At 40.7% G+C, this 14,137-nt stretch overlaps 1 protein-coding gene across 2 annotated transcripts in view; it reads left to right on the top strand.

The window, feature by feature from the left end:
* Positions 1–13,482, top strand: part of HMCN1 (hemicentin 1) — a 354,179-nt gene extending 340,697 nt beyond the window's left edge. Inside the window, exons 104-107 of one of the 2 annotated variants that reach the window (XM_006267576.4) lie at positions 423–773; positions 6,204–6,323; positions 9,508–9,634; positions 11,983–13,482. In XM_006267576.4, coding sequence (XP_006267638.2) covers positions 423–773; positions 6,204–6,323; positions 9,508–9,634; positions 11,983–12,349 — 965 coding nt within the window. In that variant the 3' untranslated portion in view covers positions 12,350–13,482. The remainder of the gene's footprint in view (positions 1–422; positions 774–6,203; positions 6,324–9,507; positions 9,635–11,982) is intronic. The other variant, XM_019500190.2, reaches the window with a different exon arrangement.
* The last annotated feature ends 655 nt before the right edge of the window (positions 13,483–14,137 follow it).

Below are 14,137 nucleotides of genomic sequence, written 5' to 3' on the forward strand. Positions count from 1 at the left end.
CTCAGTCCCTATAGGAATTATTCAGGAGCAATGCAAGAGGCCATAGGAATGATAGCAGTGTTTTCAGACCCTACAAGCATGAAATGAGAGAAAATTCAGATATCTTTTTTTTTTTATAGCCAGCTTCCCCTTAATGTGTACTTTACTGAATGCCATCCCATGAGTATCAGCATACTTAAAAGAGCTTTAGGCTTATATAATAACGTTCTCATGGCAAAACCAGCTTTATGGGAGGAGTAAGATATATTATTGCACATGGTAAAAGTACCCTCTTTTTCTTTGGCATTGGGCTCTTCATATTTTACTGCCTTCAGTATCTTATTTGTGTTCTCAGTTTGTTCTACAGACTGATATATTTTGTGTGTTGTTTTTTCTTCTCCTTTTTGCATGGTTTGTTGTTCTGGATCATGTCACATGAGCAGACATTAATGAATGTGAACAAGCACCTAAGCCTTGCGCATTTCGGTGCACCAACACTCCCGGCAGCTTCAAGTGTGTCTGTCCACCAGGACAACATTTATTAGGTGATGGGAAATCTTGCGCTGGATTGGAAAGATTGCCAAATTATGGTGCTTATTATAGTAGCTATAACTATGCTCAAATCTCCCCTGTGAGAGACATCTATCAACCTCAACAATATTACAGGCACTCCTCAAATCTCTACAGCTCCTACTCAGAGTATAGGAACAGCAGAATACCCTTCTCCAGGACTAAAAGGAATATTAGAGAAACTTGCCCTGAAGGCTATGAGGCAAGAAATGACAAATGTATAGGTAAATGTCAGTCATATCTATCCAATTCTCTTGTTGTAGATATATTGACTATATTGACCTTACTCTTAGATTACTATTTCATACATTAGAGATGCATGACAGCATGGGATGCTATAATTTTTGTATGACCATAGTTAAGTTTCAAGGAGTTATGCATGTTTTTCCAGACAAACAGTAGTAAAATATGTTCAGGTCCCCCTCCATCTCCCCAGTGCATGTTATTTCACTGTATGTTCTCAGGCTAAAAAATACTTAATTTTGTTCTCTTTCTGTGGGTGTGAAGAAAAATAACCACCAGCCCTGTAGACCTTTTTCACATTAAAGCCCTACTTAATTCTGTGGGCATTTGTCCCAAATAAATTCTGAACAAAGATTTCAGGACTGGGCACCAAACAATAGCATCACTGGTATAGGCCAAGGGATAGTCATATCCATAAGCTTAATATAAATGCATGGTTTATAAAATGGATGCCATGGCTTGTTAAATACATAGGAATTATGGTATACTTAACAACCTACTGAGTATGGAGGGACAAAGAAAATGTCCTGCAAAGGTCAGGAAATAAGAATAACAGTATTGCCCTTCTCTGAAAGTAGGAGTTTGGAACCACGGATTCTCCTTTGGACTACCCCTCCCTACAACCTTTAGCAAGTCACTGTTGGCCTGATTCTCAGAGGCTCTGAGCCTCAGAGGTCCCACTGAAGGCATTAGGAACTGCAGATGTTCAGTACCTCTGAAAGTCGAGCACATTGCCATTCTACCATTCACTTTTCCATCTGTACCAAGATAATAATACTGCCTCTCTCTCTCAAACTCTTTGTTATCTTTCACTGAAGAAAAGTGCTCTATGTTGTTTGTTATCACAAGCCTAACTCTACTTCTTAGGAAATCTAAAGGCACCTTAGCATGTGATATTAACTGCCAGATGTATTTTTAAGCAGTGGGCTCAGTCTCTTCATGTTTACAGCTAGTCTTTATTGGGTAGCCACTCAGACTCTCTGGGTGTCCGTAGATCTCATTCACTGTAGGCTAGACAAGGGTCCAGAAAGAGATCTCCAGACCAGAGCACACAACAAGCTGTGTGTATGTTTCCATAACAGACTAGCAAGAAAGTAATACAAGCCATAAGTGGACTGAGGTGGAAAGGAAGTGGGAAGATTCCTTTGAGTGATGCTGACTTCTAGTTTAAAAAATGATCAGCAGAAGTGACAACTGGCAAAAGCTGTGAAGATTTTTAATCTTTTTGGGTACCTGTAGACGTGCTGCCAGGCTGTTCTGATGTGCAGTAATTACAGCGTGTCAGAGCAGACTTGATTAATCGAGTTTGCTGGAAAGTGGTAATTACCACGCTCCAGCCAACCGCTACATCTCATGTATCAGCATCCTTGTGCTTCAAAATGGCAGCGGGGGTGCTTGAACTAAAGCTCGTTGAACTAAAGCAAGAGCCGTTCTAATTAAAGCACCCCCACCCCCGGAGCATGTGTAAAAGTGCCATTTGAAATTAGCAGCTATATAAAGACCAGATTCTGAAGCTCTTCCCATATTAAGTAGCACTTTTCCCTGCAGGTGTCACTATTGATTCCAAGGGCTATTCAGCCATATTGCTTATCATACAATTCAGTGTAAGTGAAAAAGAGCATGTTTACCTCTTGTAATTTTCCTGTACCCATTCAATATGATGGTGTATGCTTCTCCACATAATGTGCACATAACTGGCATGCATACTGAAGTTGTAAGTTAGAGTGAGCTTTTTGTCCCTAAGGTGACTACTGTTTTCATTTACTATGTTGTAGCTATAATAGTACTAATATACATACACTGCAGTCAAATAGACCTTAACCTATTTGTACTGAAAAGGTGTCAGGCAGTACGTGAGTACCACCTATTGTGGACCTGACTTTTTCAGTGAAAGACCTGGAACACTGCTTGATTCAGTAGGAGACTTTAAACTGATTTCTCTGAGCATCATCCATTTCTATGGAAGGTGGACAGGGTCTATCATAAAGCATCTGTTTCTTTAAGTAATATTCTTGTAGCCTTTTTTCAGTTAAACTGAAATATAAATTAATGTCTTTAATATTCCTAGGTGAAAAATATCTACTGAATGATTGTTGCTCTCAAAGTGCCTTCAGTGAACAGCAATTATTTTTTATTTCAAGCAATCTACACAAGAAGGGGAATGTAAACAGTTGCTGATTCTCCTGGGTGTAAATCACCTATCAGAATTCATAGCCAATGAAAGTTTGGCTGGAAAGAGGACTCTACTGCACAGGATGCATCATTATGGAATTGGGGGTTACCATATTTACTTGAAGATAAAACATCCCTGAATATAAGACAAGACGACTCCCCTCCAATAATTAGATTTTATATATGGAATATGTATACATTTGTTATAATTTTCCAGGTATAGAATTCAGTTATTGGAGGTTTGCCCTGAATTTGTTCCCCTCCCACTGCTACATCAAGGAAAATAAATTTGAGGAATCAGGTAGCTCCCTTGCCCTCTGCCTCCCCACAACTTCTTTCCCCTGTAGCCTCTTCCTCCACTCCTTACAGTCAAACCCTACTCTCCCTGAGCATGTGGAAGTGAGAAGCAAATTTGAAAATACTGACATTGAAATAAATATAACTAGTAATTTGCACATAGTACCCATAGACTTAGTTTATCCACAACTGGTACATTTTATGTTTTTTGAAATCATTGCAAGTTTTAACACAGGTACTCTAGAAACACACTTTTAAGCAGCATTTTTGTATCTACTTTGATATAGTACAAACTGGGTGTTCATCTACACATTCATTAATGTGCCATAATTACAGCACATTAAGTTTAGTACCTGTAATAACAGATACAAACTTGATGTGACATAATTGGCACTGCGCATTAGTGCAGAAGAATTTTTTTGTGATACTACTATGCATTAGACAAGATCTGCTGCGCATTAGTATGCTTTTTGCATGATGTGTTAATGTGCAGTAGAATTAGTCTAATGTGCATTTAGCATCTTGTGTAGACACACCCACTATGCATGACATCAAGTCAATGCCAAAAGGCTCATGATTTACCATATAGTTCATTGGGCTGGGTCCCAGCATAATCAAGAGCATTTCAAGCCATGGTGACCCCACAGCTCAGCACTGCTCAGAATGTATGCGTACTCAGATACCCCCTACAAAGGATCCATATGCTAATTAGCACCCCCCCCCCCCGACTCATAACTGGACCTGGGTGTTCTTGTCATAAGTCCTGGGATCCTCCAAAAATTTATAAGCAAATGAGGTGCATGGTAACCTGCTCCACCTCTACCTCAGGTAGGGCAGGGCCACACTAATCAGATATAACAGGCTAAGTGGGGGAGGGAAGGACATAGGGATTCTGGGTAAACTTGTCTGGGGCTCCATTTGATGATGATTGCCATACATTAAGGCTGATGAAAAAACAAGAATCATTGGAAATGGGAAACAAAGGCACAGTTGAGCTGTGGGAGTAAATAGGAAGTTGAAATGCATGCAGTGTAGTGGCTCACCATGACTTGAAAAAGTCAATGCTGAGGGGGACTGTGCTCAATGGGCAATACCATATATCTTATTCAGCTGGGCTGCACTAATCTATCATTGTGGTAGGTCCCCATCAATATGTTTGCCCAATATGGGTCATGAATTTTATAGTTATGCTCAGTTTTGACTGCATTTAATCAACCTTATAATTTATTACTGAGCACATGCTACTTTTGGCAGCAGTTTAATGCTAAACAGTGTATTTAATGAGGCTTTCTTGTATGCAAGTCTAAGATGACGGTCTTTTCCCTTCTTGCTTATTGGGGGGGAACCTCTTCTTGTATTCAAGTAAATATGGTAGATGCCAGTTGCATCCTATTTCCTTTCCATGATCCTGGGCTCCCCTCCCACACACTAGCAAGTTGAAAGTCAAGTGCCTGGCTGAGTCCCTGATAATCAGCTTATTTGTCAGCTGGGGCTGGGCACTGAACTGGGGTCTGGCACCAGCCTCAGTGCTGTTCCTAGCCCCAGCCAACAATCAGAACCACCTGGCTGCACTGCTAGGGCACAGGGGATGAGAGGCTCTGGACAAGGTGAGCCTGAGGACTTCCCCCACTGGGGATGTTAAACCCTGCACTTGAAGGATTTTTACACATTGTAGCACACGGGCACCCCAGGATTGAGCAGCTACTCCTCAATCCTGGGGTCCTAGTGTACCCCAATGAGTAAAAAATGGGTGTGCAGCTGAGCAGCACACCCATTTTTTAAAAGGTCTGGGGTGCAATGAAACCAAGAGTGGGGAGATACTTCCTGATATCAGGTTAACTGTGCCCCACCCCCATGTGCCTCTGGGGATTGGGTGGGGGGCCAGCTGTGTCCCAGACCCTGGGGCTGCCCCCTGCTGGATCTCAACACTCATCTGTTATAGCCAATACCAACCTGCCACACATTCAATTTAAGGTATGACGCAAACAAGCGGCAAAAATGTTATGCATTATATGTGGAATATTTTTTGGCTCATTTACTGCAGTATCACACCATAAATTGACTTGAACACGTGAGTGTGCTACTATTTAAGGCATGATCAACAGGTTAATCATGCCGTAATGAAATATGTGCCCGAGGCCTAAATTCCTTAGCCTGTTTGCAGTTGCTAACGTATTAGCCTAATGCAGATAATTTTACTTCACAGAGATAAAAATGTATATTTACAAAAAACAGTAATTATGACCCTTTCTAGATATTGAGCTTAATTTATCCATGTGGCCTGGGAGATGGCAATTTACAAGGGAGGCAGTTGCACCTGTTTGGGAAACTTTAAATGAGCAGCAGGTCCCCTAACTAAAGACTTCCATTAGAGATATGTAGGCCTAGTACATTGTCTACATACCTTGGATCAGCCTCTTCCCCAGTCACCTCTGCATGCTTCCTGGCCTGAGAGTCATTGGCCTGGGACTCTTCACTGATGCAGATTTTGTAGGCTGAATGCACCACAATCTTCATTCTCTCCCCAGGCCCTCACTATTCAGCAGTAAACTCTCTAATTAGAATGTATAATACCAATTAATTTGATAAAACTGCTCTCCTAAATAAGAAAGGAACCCCTCAACACTAATTTTAGTAAAAGTAAATAAGTCACCTAGGGACTGAGCCCCAGTATTGCAAAGCATGAGAAAATATGAAAGAGACTTAGGAGCAATTGAACATATGAATTGTGAAAGGAAAGGCTTTCTTAGTCTTGCTGTCTCCCCACCATGACAAGCAGGATTCCCAAATCTCAGAAGCCCTATACATGCATTTTATATAAAGAGAAAAAATTAGCACTTGGAGGGTTTGGGATTTGGGTGCTATTGTGAGGTTCTGTACCCAAAGAGACAATCTGTTCACCATAGTATAGGAATGTTTACATTTCCATGGATTTTTTTCAGATATTGATGAATGTGAAACCAGAGATGCCTGCCAGCATGAGTGCAGAAACACCTTAGGAAGTTATCAGTGTATTTGTCCAATTGGTTATCGTCTTATGATCAATGGCAAAACATGCCAAGGTAAGTAAATCTCTTGTTTTCTCCAGGAGGGAAAGTACAGAGATAGGATAGGAACCAAATTCATAGTCCATCTACAAACATATATCATCCCCTTGCAATGTGGTTTCAAGCCACAAAACTAATATTTAGATTTCAAACATCTCAACGTTTCAGGGGCCTTTAGATTTGGAGCTTTGATTCAACCCGCTGTAACATCATGTTTTCAAGGTTGAACTGGTTTGATGGTAAAGTTGGACCTATCTCTCTAATTGAGACCAACAATTTGTTGGCTAGTTAAATTTAAAAAAAAAATGAAATGATAGTAATTCAAAAAAAGGTCCCAGTGGGCCTGTCTTCTCTTTAGTTCAGCTCTCCCACTGGGTTCCTTATCTGTTTAAAAAACTATATCCTTTCTTTGGACATAATTTTTAATTTTTAAAATTTAAATATAAATTAATATTTAAGAATTGTGCTGAGTAGGGAAATATTTCAGGCCATTTACCAAACTTTATGAGCAACTCTGTCTTCAAGCAGGTGTTCTGGATGGGGCCAGAATTAAAAATGCCTCAAACAAGGCTATTTTTGAGTAGGAACAGGGAGTACCAGAAATAAACAAGCTTATTTGATAAGACTTGCGACTGTACCAACATAAGAGGTTAAAAGTAGTTGAGACCGGATGCATCTACACATTCATTAATGCACTGTAATTACTCCACATTAAATTTAGTATTTGGATAACCAAGTACTAAATCAATGCACAGTAACTGGCACTACTGTACAGTAACACCAGCACATGGGTTTTTACAGATGCTAACGATACAGTAGCCTAATACTACTGTGCAGCAGCATATTACCACAGGTTTTTGCCCGGCACACTACTGGGTGGTATTATTAGGCAACTGCATAGTTAGCATCTTGTGTAGATGCACCCACTGACACAACCTTTTTCATACCTATCCAAGCTGGTTTAGAAATATACAGACATCTGACATATTACATAGTAAAATAAACTGCCGGCACTGACTTGCTGCTCTCCAATTTAAACTCCAAAATATTTGGCATTAGAATGTTGCATTAGCAAAATCTGTATCCCAAGAAAAGGAGTTATGAGTTCCTTCACTACAGAAAATTTTACATTACTTTAAAATGCAATTCAAACCAATTTTTAAAATCTTTTCTTGCTAATCTGTAGATCAGGGATGTTCAACCCTCAGCCAGGCCAGATCCAGTTCATGACACTGGCTTATCCATCCTGTGAGGCTGGGCTCCCCCAGTGCCACTGCTCCCCCACTACCATATTTACAAACCTGTAGCACTGGATTGGGCACCTAATCCCAGTGTGCAGGGCTAGGGAGGGGCAATCCTGGTATACAAGTGGGTGGGAAGAGGCAGTGGCAGGCCCCTGGGACTCAATCCTGACATACTGGGACAGGAGGGGGCAGTGTGCAGGGGCAGGAGCAGGTGGTGCAAAGCCCCAGAGCCCACTCCCAATGTTCCAAGCAGGGAGGAGGCAGTGCCAGGTCCAAGGGCCTGATCCTTGTGCACAGTGCTTGATCTAGCCCTTGGACCAGCCCTGCCCCACTCATCTGGCCCACAGGGCTGAAAGGTTGAAGCCGAGTCAGATATTTAGATTCAGATATCTGCTCTGTATTCAGATTCTGTCTGACAACCCTCTGGAACTCACAGTTTGAATGGTTTTGGTTCTAGATCTTTGACTCTGGCTTCTCTCCATCAGTGGCCCTAACCAAACTTGAGACTGTTTTCAGCTGTTCTCTGCTCATTAAGAACCCCTCAGTACCTGAAATATCTTAACAAACTCTCTCCCTCAGACTTTCCACAAAAGATATTGCAGACTGAAGAATACAGGACTAGAAGGGACACACAAGGTCGCCAAGACCAGTCCTTAGCTATCCATTTCACTAATTGATCCAGTTCCATTTATAAGTTAGGCAGATTTTTGCTCTTAGTGCTTTTACTTCAAGAAGATCAGATCATGAGTCAAACTTTGGGATTGTTATTGCCACAGGAGCACATGCTCAGAATCTCTGGTCTTGTCTGATCTAGCTGAATACCCTCTGAAGCCATCCCAGGCTGCTAGAGAAAAGAGATTTAGAGGGAAACCATTTCTTCCAACTCTGAGACCTTGGCCTTTTGGTCTTTGACCCTCCCTGGCTATCTGTGGCTCTGTCTCAAGGAGCTACTTTCCAGTGCATCTCCTAAGAGAGGGCCTTTACCACTTCAAAGGGAAAGGAGTACACCCCAAGTTCCAAGCAGCAAAACAGACCCCTCCATCTCATTAAAGGCATTTAGTAAGGGGCAAAGGCCTCAGAGCCAGAAGATCCTGCCCCCTCCAAAGGGTCAAACAGTACCTCTGTTCCCAGTCCATCCTGCACAGCCCTGGTTACCCTGAGGTTAGCTCAGCTGTTCTCTCTCCATTTTGTGCAGCCCAAGCACCCTAGAGTACCATGGCTCTTTCCTTGCCTCAGACCTTCCAGCCCCCAACCTGACACCCTATTTTCAGACTGCTCTGTTCATTGCAATGCGTACCTCTGCTTCCCTTGATGCCTCTGGGTATCTCCTCCAAAGGAAGCCCACCCGAAGCTACTGAATTCCTTTGTTGCTGAAGGTACATTTGTCTTTTCCCACAGGCATGTAGGCAGTTCTGGGTCCTAGCAAGGACTCTATAAACACTTCTTTCCCTGTGTATAAGTTAGTAAGGGAAACTGAGGCAAGCAACATCATTCCAACTTGAACACATTTAAGCCAGAAATATTACAATAAAACTGTAAAAAAAAAAAAAAAAAAAAGTCATCAGAAAGCTATGTAAACATTTGCTGCTTCTAACTTGATAAGCTATCTTGCATGATTTTGCCAGCATGCCTGTAGTGTGGACTGTGATGCTCACTGCTTAGAGGTAAGAAAGCAGTTCTAGTTCCAAAGGAAAACTGATCTTTAGCTTCTCTTCCATGCCTGCCAAAAATGGTATCATAAGGGCATGCTGAGTTTACTAGTTTCACTGTATCAAATATCAAGGTGGGATTCCAAGAATACATGTGTGCAAGGTCAAGTGTGGAACACTCTTACTCATTCATATGTAGTGCATGCTCTGCGCTGGCAATTTTTAGATATCAATTTGATAAACTTTTTCTGTGTCTGAAATTCATTCCAATACTGACCAGTTATTGTGTGCATTTTTTTCAATCAGATGTTGATGAGTGCCTAGAACAGAACATTCATTGTGGATCAAATCGAATGTGTTTTAACATGAGAGGAAGCTATCAATGTATAGATACACCCTGTCCACCAAACTATCAGCGAGATCCTCTTTCTGGGTAGGTTTTATTTTCATTTCTTTTAGGTTCATTGATTCATGGGAAGACATTAAGGCTAGGGACAGACATTCAAAAAGCCTGAGCTTGAATGGATTCAATCTTTGCAGGTTAGTTTAACCTGGCTAGGCTAAACCGGTTTGTAAGCATACAGACATCCCTTCTGGACTGAAAAAATGCAGGCACATGCAGCCTTCCCTTCCCTTCCCTTCCCTTCCCCAATCCTGTACTGAGGGGGGTGTGGCCAGGACCCTGCAGGATACTCTGATTAGGGAGGAATTCCCCCTCCCCCTCCTGAGCAGCCCAGCAAGGAGTTGCTAACACAATGTTTATCACCCCTAACTCAGTGTTTATCAGCTCATTAACAAAACAGCAGCCTCTCTCCATTAGTTCAAGCTTTTCTTAAACAGCTTTTCCAAAGAAGGAATGGAGGGACATTACCAGCTACCTGTTGATAAGCTTCAAAAAGCCCTAAGCTGACACAGTCCTGTCTGCCTTTGTCCTATCTGCCACAGCACAGGCCATAGCCAGCATGGCTAGGGACAGACATTCAAAAAGCCTGAGCCTAAATTGATTCAATCTTTGCAGGTTAGTCTAAACTGACTAGGCTAAACTGATTTGTAACCTTACAGACATCCCAGAAATGCAGAGACATACCTGCAGTGGCTCAGGCTAGAAGCTGGGGGTGCTAGAGCATCCCCTCCTCCCCTTCTTCAGTGCTGAGGTGAGGGGGGCATGGTCAGGCCCCTGAAGGATGCTCTGATTAGGGAGGGCCCCCCCCCCCCTTGATAACAGAACATTTATCAGTTCTGTTATCAGCATTTATCACCCCATCAGAAAACACAGACTCTTGCATTAGTTCAAGCTCTTCTTAAACAACTTTTCCAGGGAAGGAATGGAAAGATATTACCAGCTACACATTGATTAGCTCCAAAAAGGCCTAAGTGGATGCAGTCCTGTCTACCTTTGTCCCGTCTCTCACAACATAGACTGTAGCCAGCATGTAGTATGCTAGTTAATGTTGAGAGGTGTATATGTAAGACAGAGAGGAGGGGGGAATCCCTGATTAGCAGGGGGTGATGAGGGGAGGGGTGGGGGAGCAGGGGGAATCCAGACAGACACCTGCAGTCTCTGCCAGAGCTCCAGCCAAGGAGCAGAGGGGAGTGGGCCAGCTCTGCTGTGGAGCAGAGAACCCAGCCCAAAGAGTATGCCAGGATGCTGGGGGCCTCTGATTTAAATTAAACCAGGAAGGGACCTGGGACACACATTGCATAAACCAGTTTGATCCAAATCAGTTAAGTCTGATACTACATCCAACCAGGTTTATCTCAAACCAGTTTCAGCCATTTTCAAACTGGTTTACATGCACTGAACTTCTGTTCTGTTACAGGTTTAAACCAGTTTCTTATCACTTAAACCAGTGTATGTGTAATGTCTGTTCCTAACCTAAGTGACTGGACTCTGGCCACTTTGTAAAGACTATTAACAATATGGAACAATAATAGATTTGTGGCTGACTAGATAATAAAACCCGACTGCAAAAGGTCTGCACAAGTTGTGACTTCTGGTTCTTTTTATAGATCCTGTATTACTACTTTTAGATTAAACAAAAACAAGATTCAGGTGACTTTGCTACCAACTGAGCATGACACAAGCCAGAATTCTTCTGGTCTTTATTTATTTTTGTGCTGTGCTAAACTCTCATTTTTAGAGCACCTTAAGTATTAATTTGTGTTGTGGCTGACTAGTCATTAAGAGAATGGCAATAGATCATACTGAATGATCACAGTCAGCTTTCTCATGTTTCAATGTGTTTTTAAATTCCCCAAGTTACCTTTTTTGCCATCTTCTGAAAATCCCATAGTTTGTTTTGTTTGAGCTTTGTTTTACCTTTCAAAGTGCTTGTCCAGCTTCACAATCAGAAACCATCTTCTGGATATGTTCCTAGCCAAAATGGGACTTAATTTGGAACAGCTGATGCCCTGTAGTCTCTTTCAAATCTGATTAGCTGGGCTAAGACTCTTTCCAACTGATGTAACTTGCTCAGTCTAACTCATATTGGTCTGCCCCTCTCCCAGCTCATTTTTTTTGTTTTAGAGGTGACAAAAACATGATAATCAAAAATACTTATTGCAGCCACAAATATGCTATAAGCAATCTCAGGAGGGACTCTTTTCTGTGGTGATTATGTGCTATTGACATACAACTAAAATAAAGGAACATACATTTGTGCTTAAAGCTATCCATCTAATCGCTCTGTGTGAGTTAGCCTATGTAACAGTACTTATTTATGAGTAGCCTTCAGCGTGCTTTCCATTTAGCTACATCAAAATGCTGTTTTTATTTCCTAGGTTTTGTCTCAAGAACTGCCCACCCAATGACTTGGAATGTGCCCTTAGTCCATATGCCTTGGAGTACAAACTTGTTTCTCTCCCATTTGGAATAGCTGCCAATCAGGATTTAATCCGACTAGTTGCCTACACTCAAGATCAAGTCATGCATCCTAGAACAACTTTCCTAATGGTAGATGAGGACCCAACAATCCCATTTGCTCTGAGAGATGAAAACTTAAAAGGAGTGGTGTTCTCAACCAGACCCCTAAGGGAGCCAGAGACTTACCGAATGAGAGTCAGAGCTCTGTCCTACAGCACCAATGGAAGCATTGAATACCAGACTACTTTCATTGTTTATATAGCTGTGTCTGCTTATCCATATTAAAAAGCACTTCTGACAATAGTCCCATTATATTAATCACAATCAGTAAGTGCGAGTGGGTATTACCACTTCCAGATTGACACTACTGCCTCTCTCTCAACAGTTGTGAATCTGGCAACTTGAAAATGGTGCTACGCTCTTTTCCTTTCCATGCTCTCTCTGAGGCTGCCAGTATGTTTCCATTATTCCAATTGAAAAAAAAATTCAATGGTTCTGAGGAACCTTTACCACTTGCTTTATTTATTATACTGGAGCAGTCACTTTCCACAGGTTGTTCCGAAGTTGCAACAGAACAAATCAGAAGTGTGAGGTGGGATTTTAGTGGTCAAACAGTAAACAAATCAGTCTCTGTTTAAAAAACGAAAAAAAAAAAACAAAACCTAAACAGAAATCCAGGTATATTTCTAAGTGGTCTGCATATCTTTGTTGAATGTTGTTTTTATGGTTTTTATAGTATATCTTAAGAAAAAATAAAATAAGAAAAATATTTTTCTTACCATACTTGTAGAATTAGGTCTGTATAAAGTTGCTTGATTTGATCAAAAAAGAAAAAAGTACTATTTTGTTTACACTTGCCAGTGATGAAATAGATGTCATCCGGAAGCTCTGTTTTCATTTAAAGATGCCAAATGATAATTTGTGATGTTTGTGCAAGTTCAGCTGTGCCATTTCTTTGCTGAAGAAAAGAACCCAAACACATTACATTACTACTTCCATCTATGACAGGAGATATTTTTATAATAAAAATATATTACTCTAATATTTGATATAATTCATTAATTAACTCCAAACTTTCCATGTTTCCACTACTCCTGATTCATTCAACCATTCAGTGTTCATTTTAGAGTTGGGTTTTGGGTGGGGTTTGCAAATAGAACATTTTTTTTAAATCCAAAAATCTTACATTTGGTTCAGCAAAATGTTAGGTGTCAATACACTGTATAAGGTGGTAACAAACTCTGGAAGTAATTTTGCCAAGATGTATTCTATTTTTATGAAATGTATATATGTGTTTTTTTTTCTCTACATGTATTTTATTTCCTATGCAATATCTTGAGTGTTTTATGATTATTTTTTTTACCAAAGAACGTTACATCAAAAATAATCAAAATAAAGGTTCACATTTCCTTTACTAACTTTTGAGATGGCTTCAAAATTTGTCCATGAACACATCATTTGCCACAAATAAGTCAATACCTGTAACTATAGTGCAACATTTGAAACAACCTGAGCCATGAGCTGACAAGCCTTGTGTTTGTGCAGCTAGGGAGGTTATCCTCCATCCAATGAGCAGTCAGTTCTAAAACTCTCTCCACATCTGCCATTCCCTTGTGAAGCCCAACATTTGGGATTTCATGACTTCATGTAAATCATGTTAGTAAATCAAGTTCTTTAGAGGAGCCATTTAAAGTTTTAGCTACTCTTGCTGAGAGAGACTTAACTATTGTTAAGTGACTTTGGTTTTGCTGTACACATGTGCAGGGACTGGGAATAAATCGCTTTATAGCAGAATAAATCTATAAACAAAATGAAATATTTTCCCATAATGTATATAGAAGGAAAATCAGAGAGACTCTAGATAGGTAATGCTAATGAATAGAGTGATTTGAGAACTTTCAGATAATTTTCAGGTATCAGATGAGAACACCAGAGAAAGACCCAAAAATATCAATGAACCTAAATAGTTGGGCACTTCCTTGTTTCAGATGCTGCTTTGCTTGATTCTGAACTCAGAAACTAGAGAATGTATTTCACATATGAAAGTTTATTACTCACAAATCACTAATGACT

The sequence above is a fragment of the Alligator mississippiensis genome, chromosome 5, assembly GCF_030867095.1.
Source record: "Alligator mississippiensis isolate rAllMis1 chromosome 5, rAllMis1, whole genome shotgun sequence".
NCBI classification, from domain to species: domain Eukaryota; kingdom Metazoa; phylum Chordata; order Crocodylia; family Alligatoridae; genus Alligator; species Alligator mississippiensis.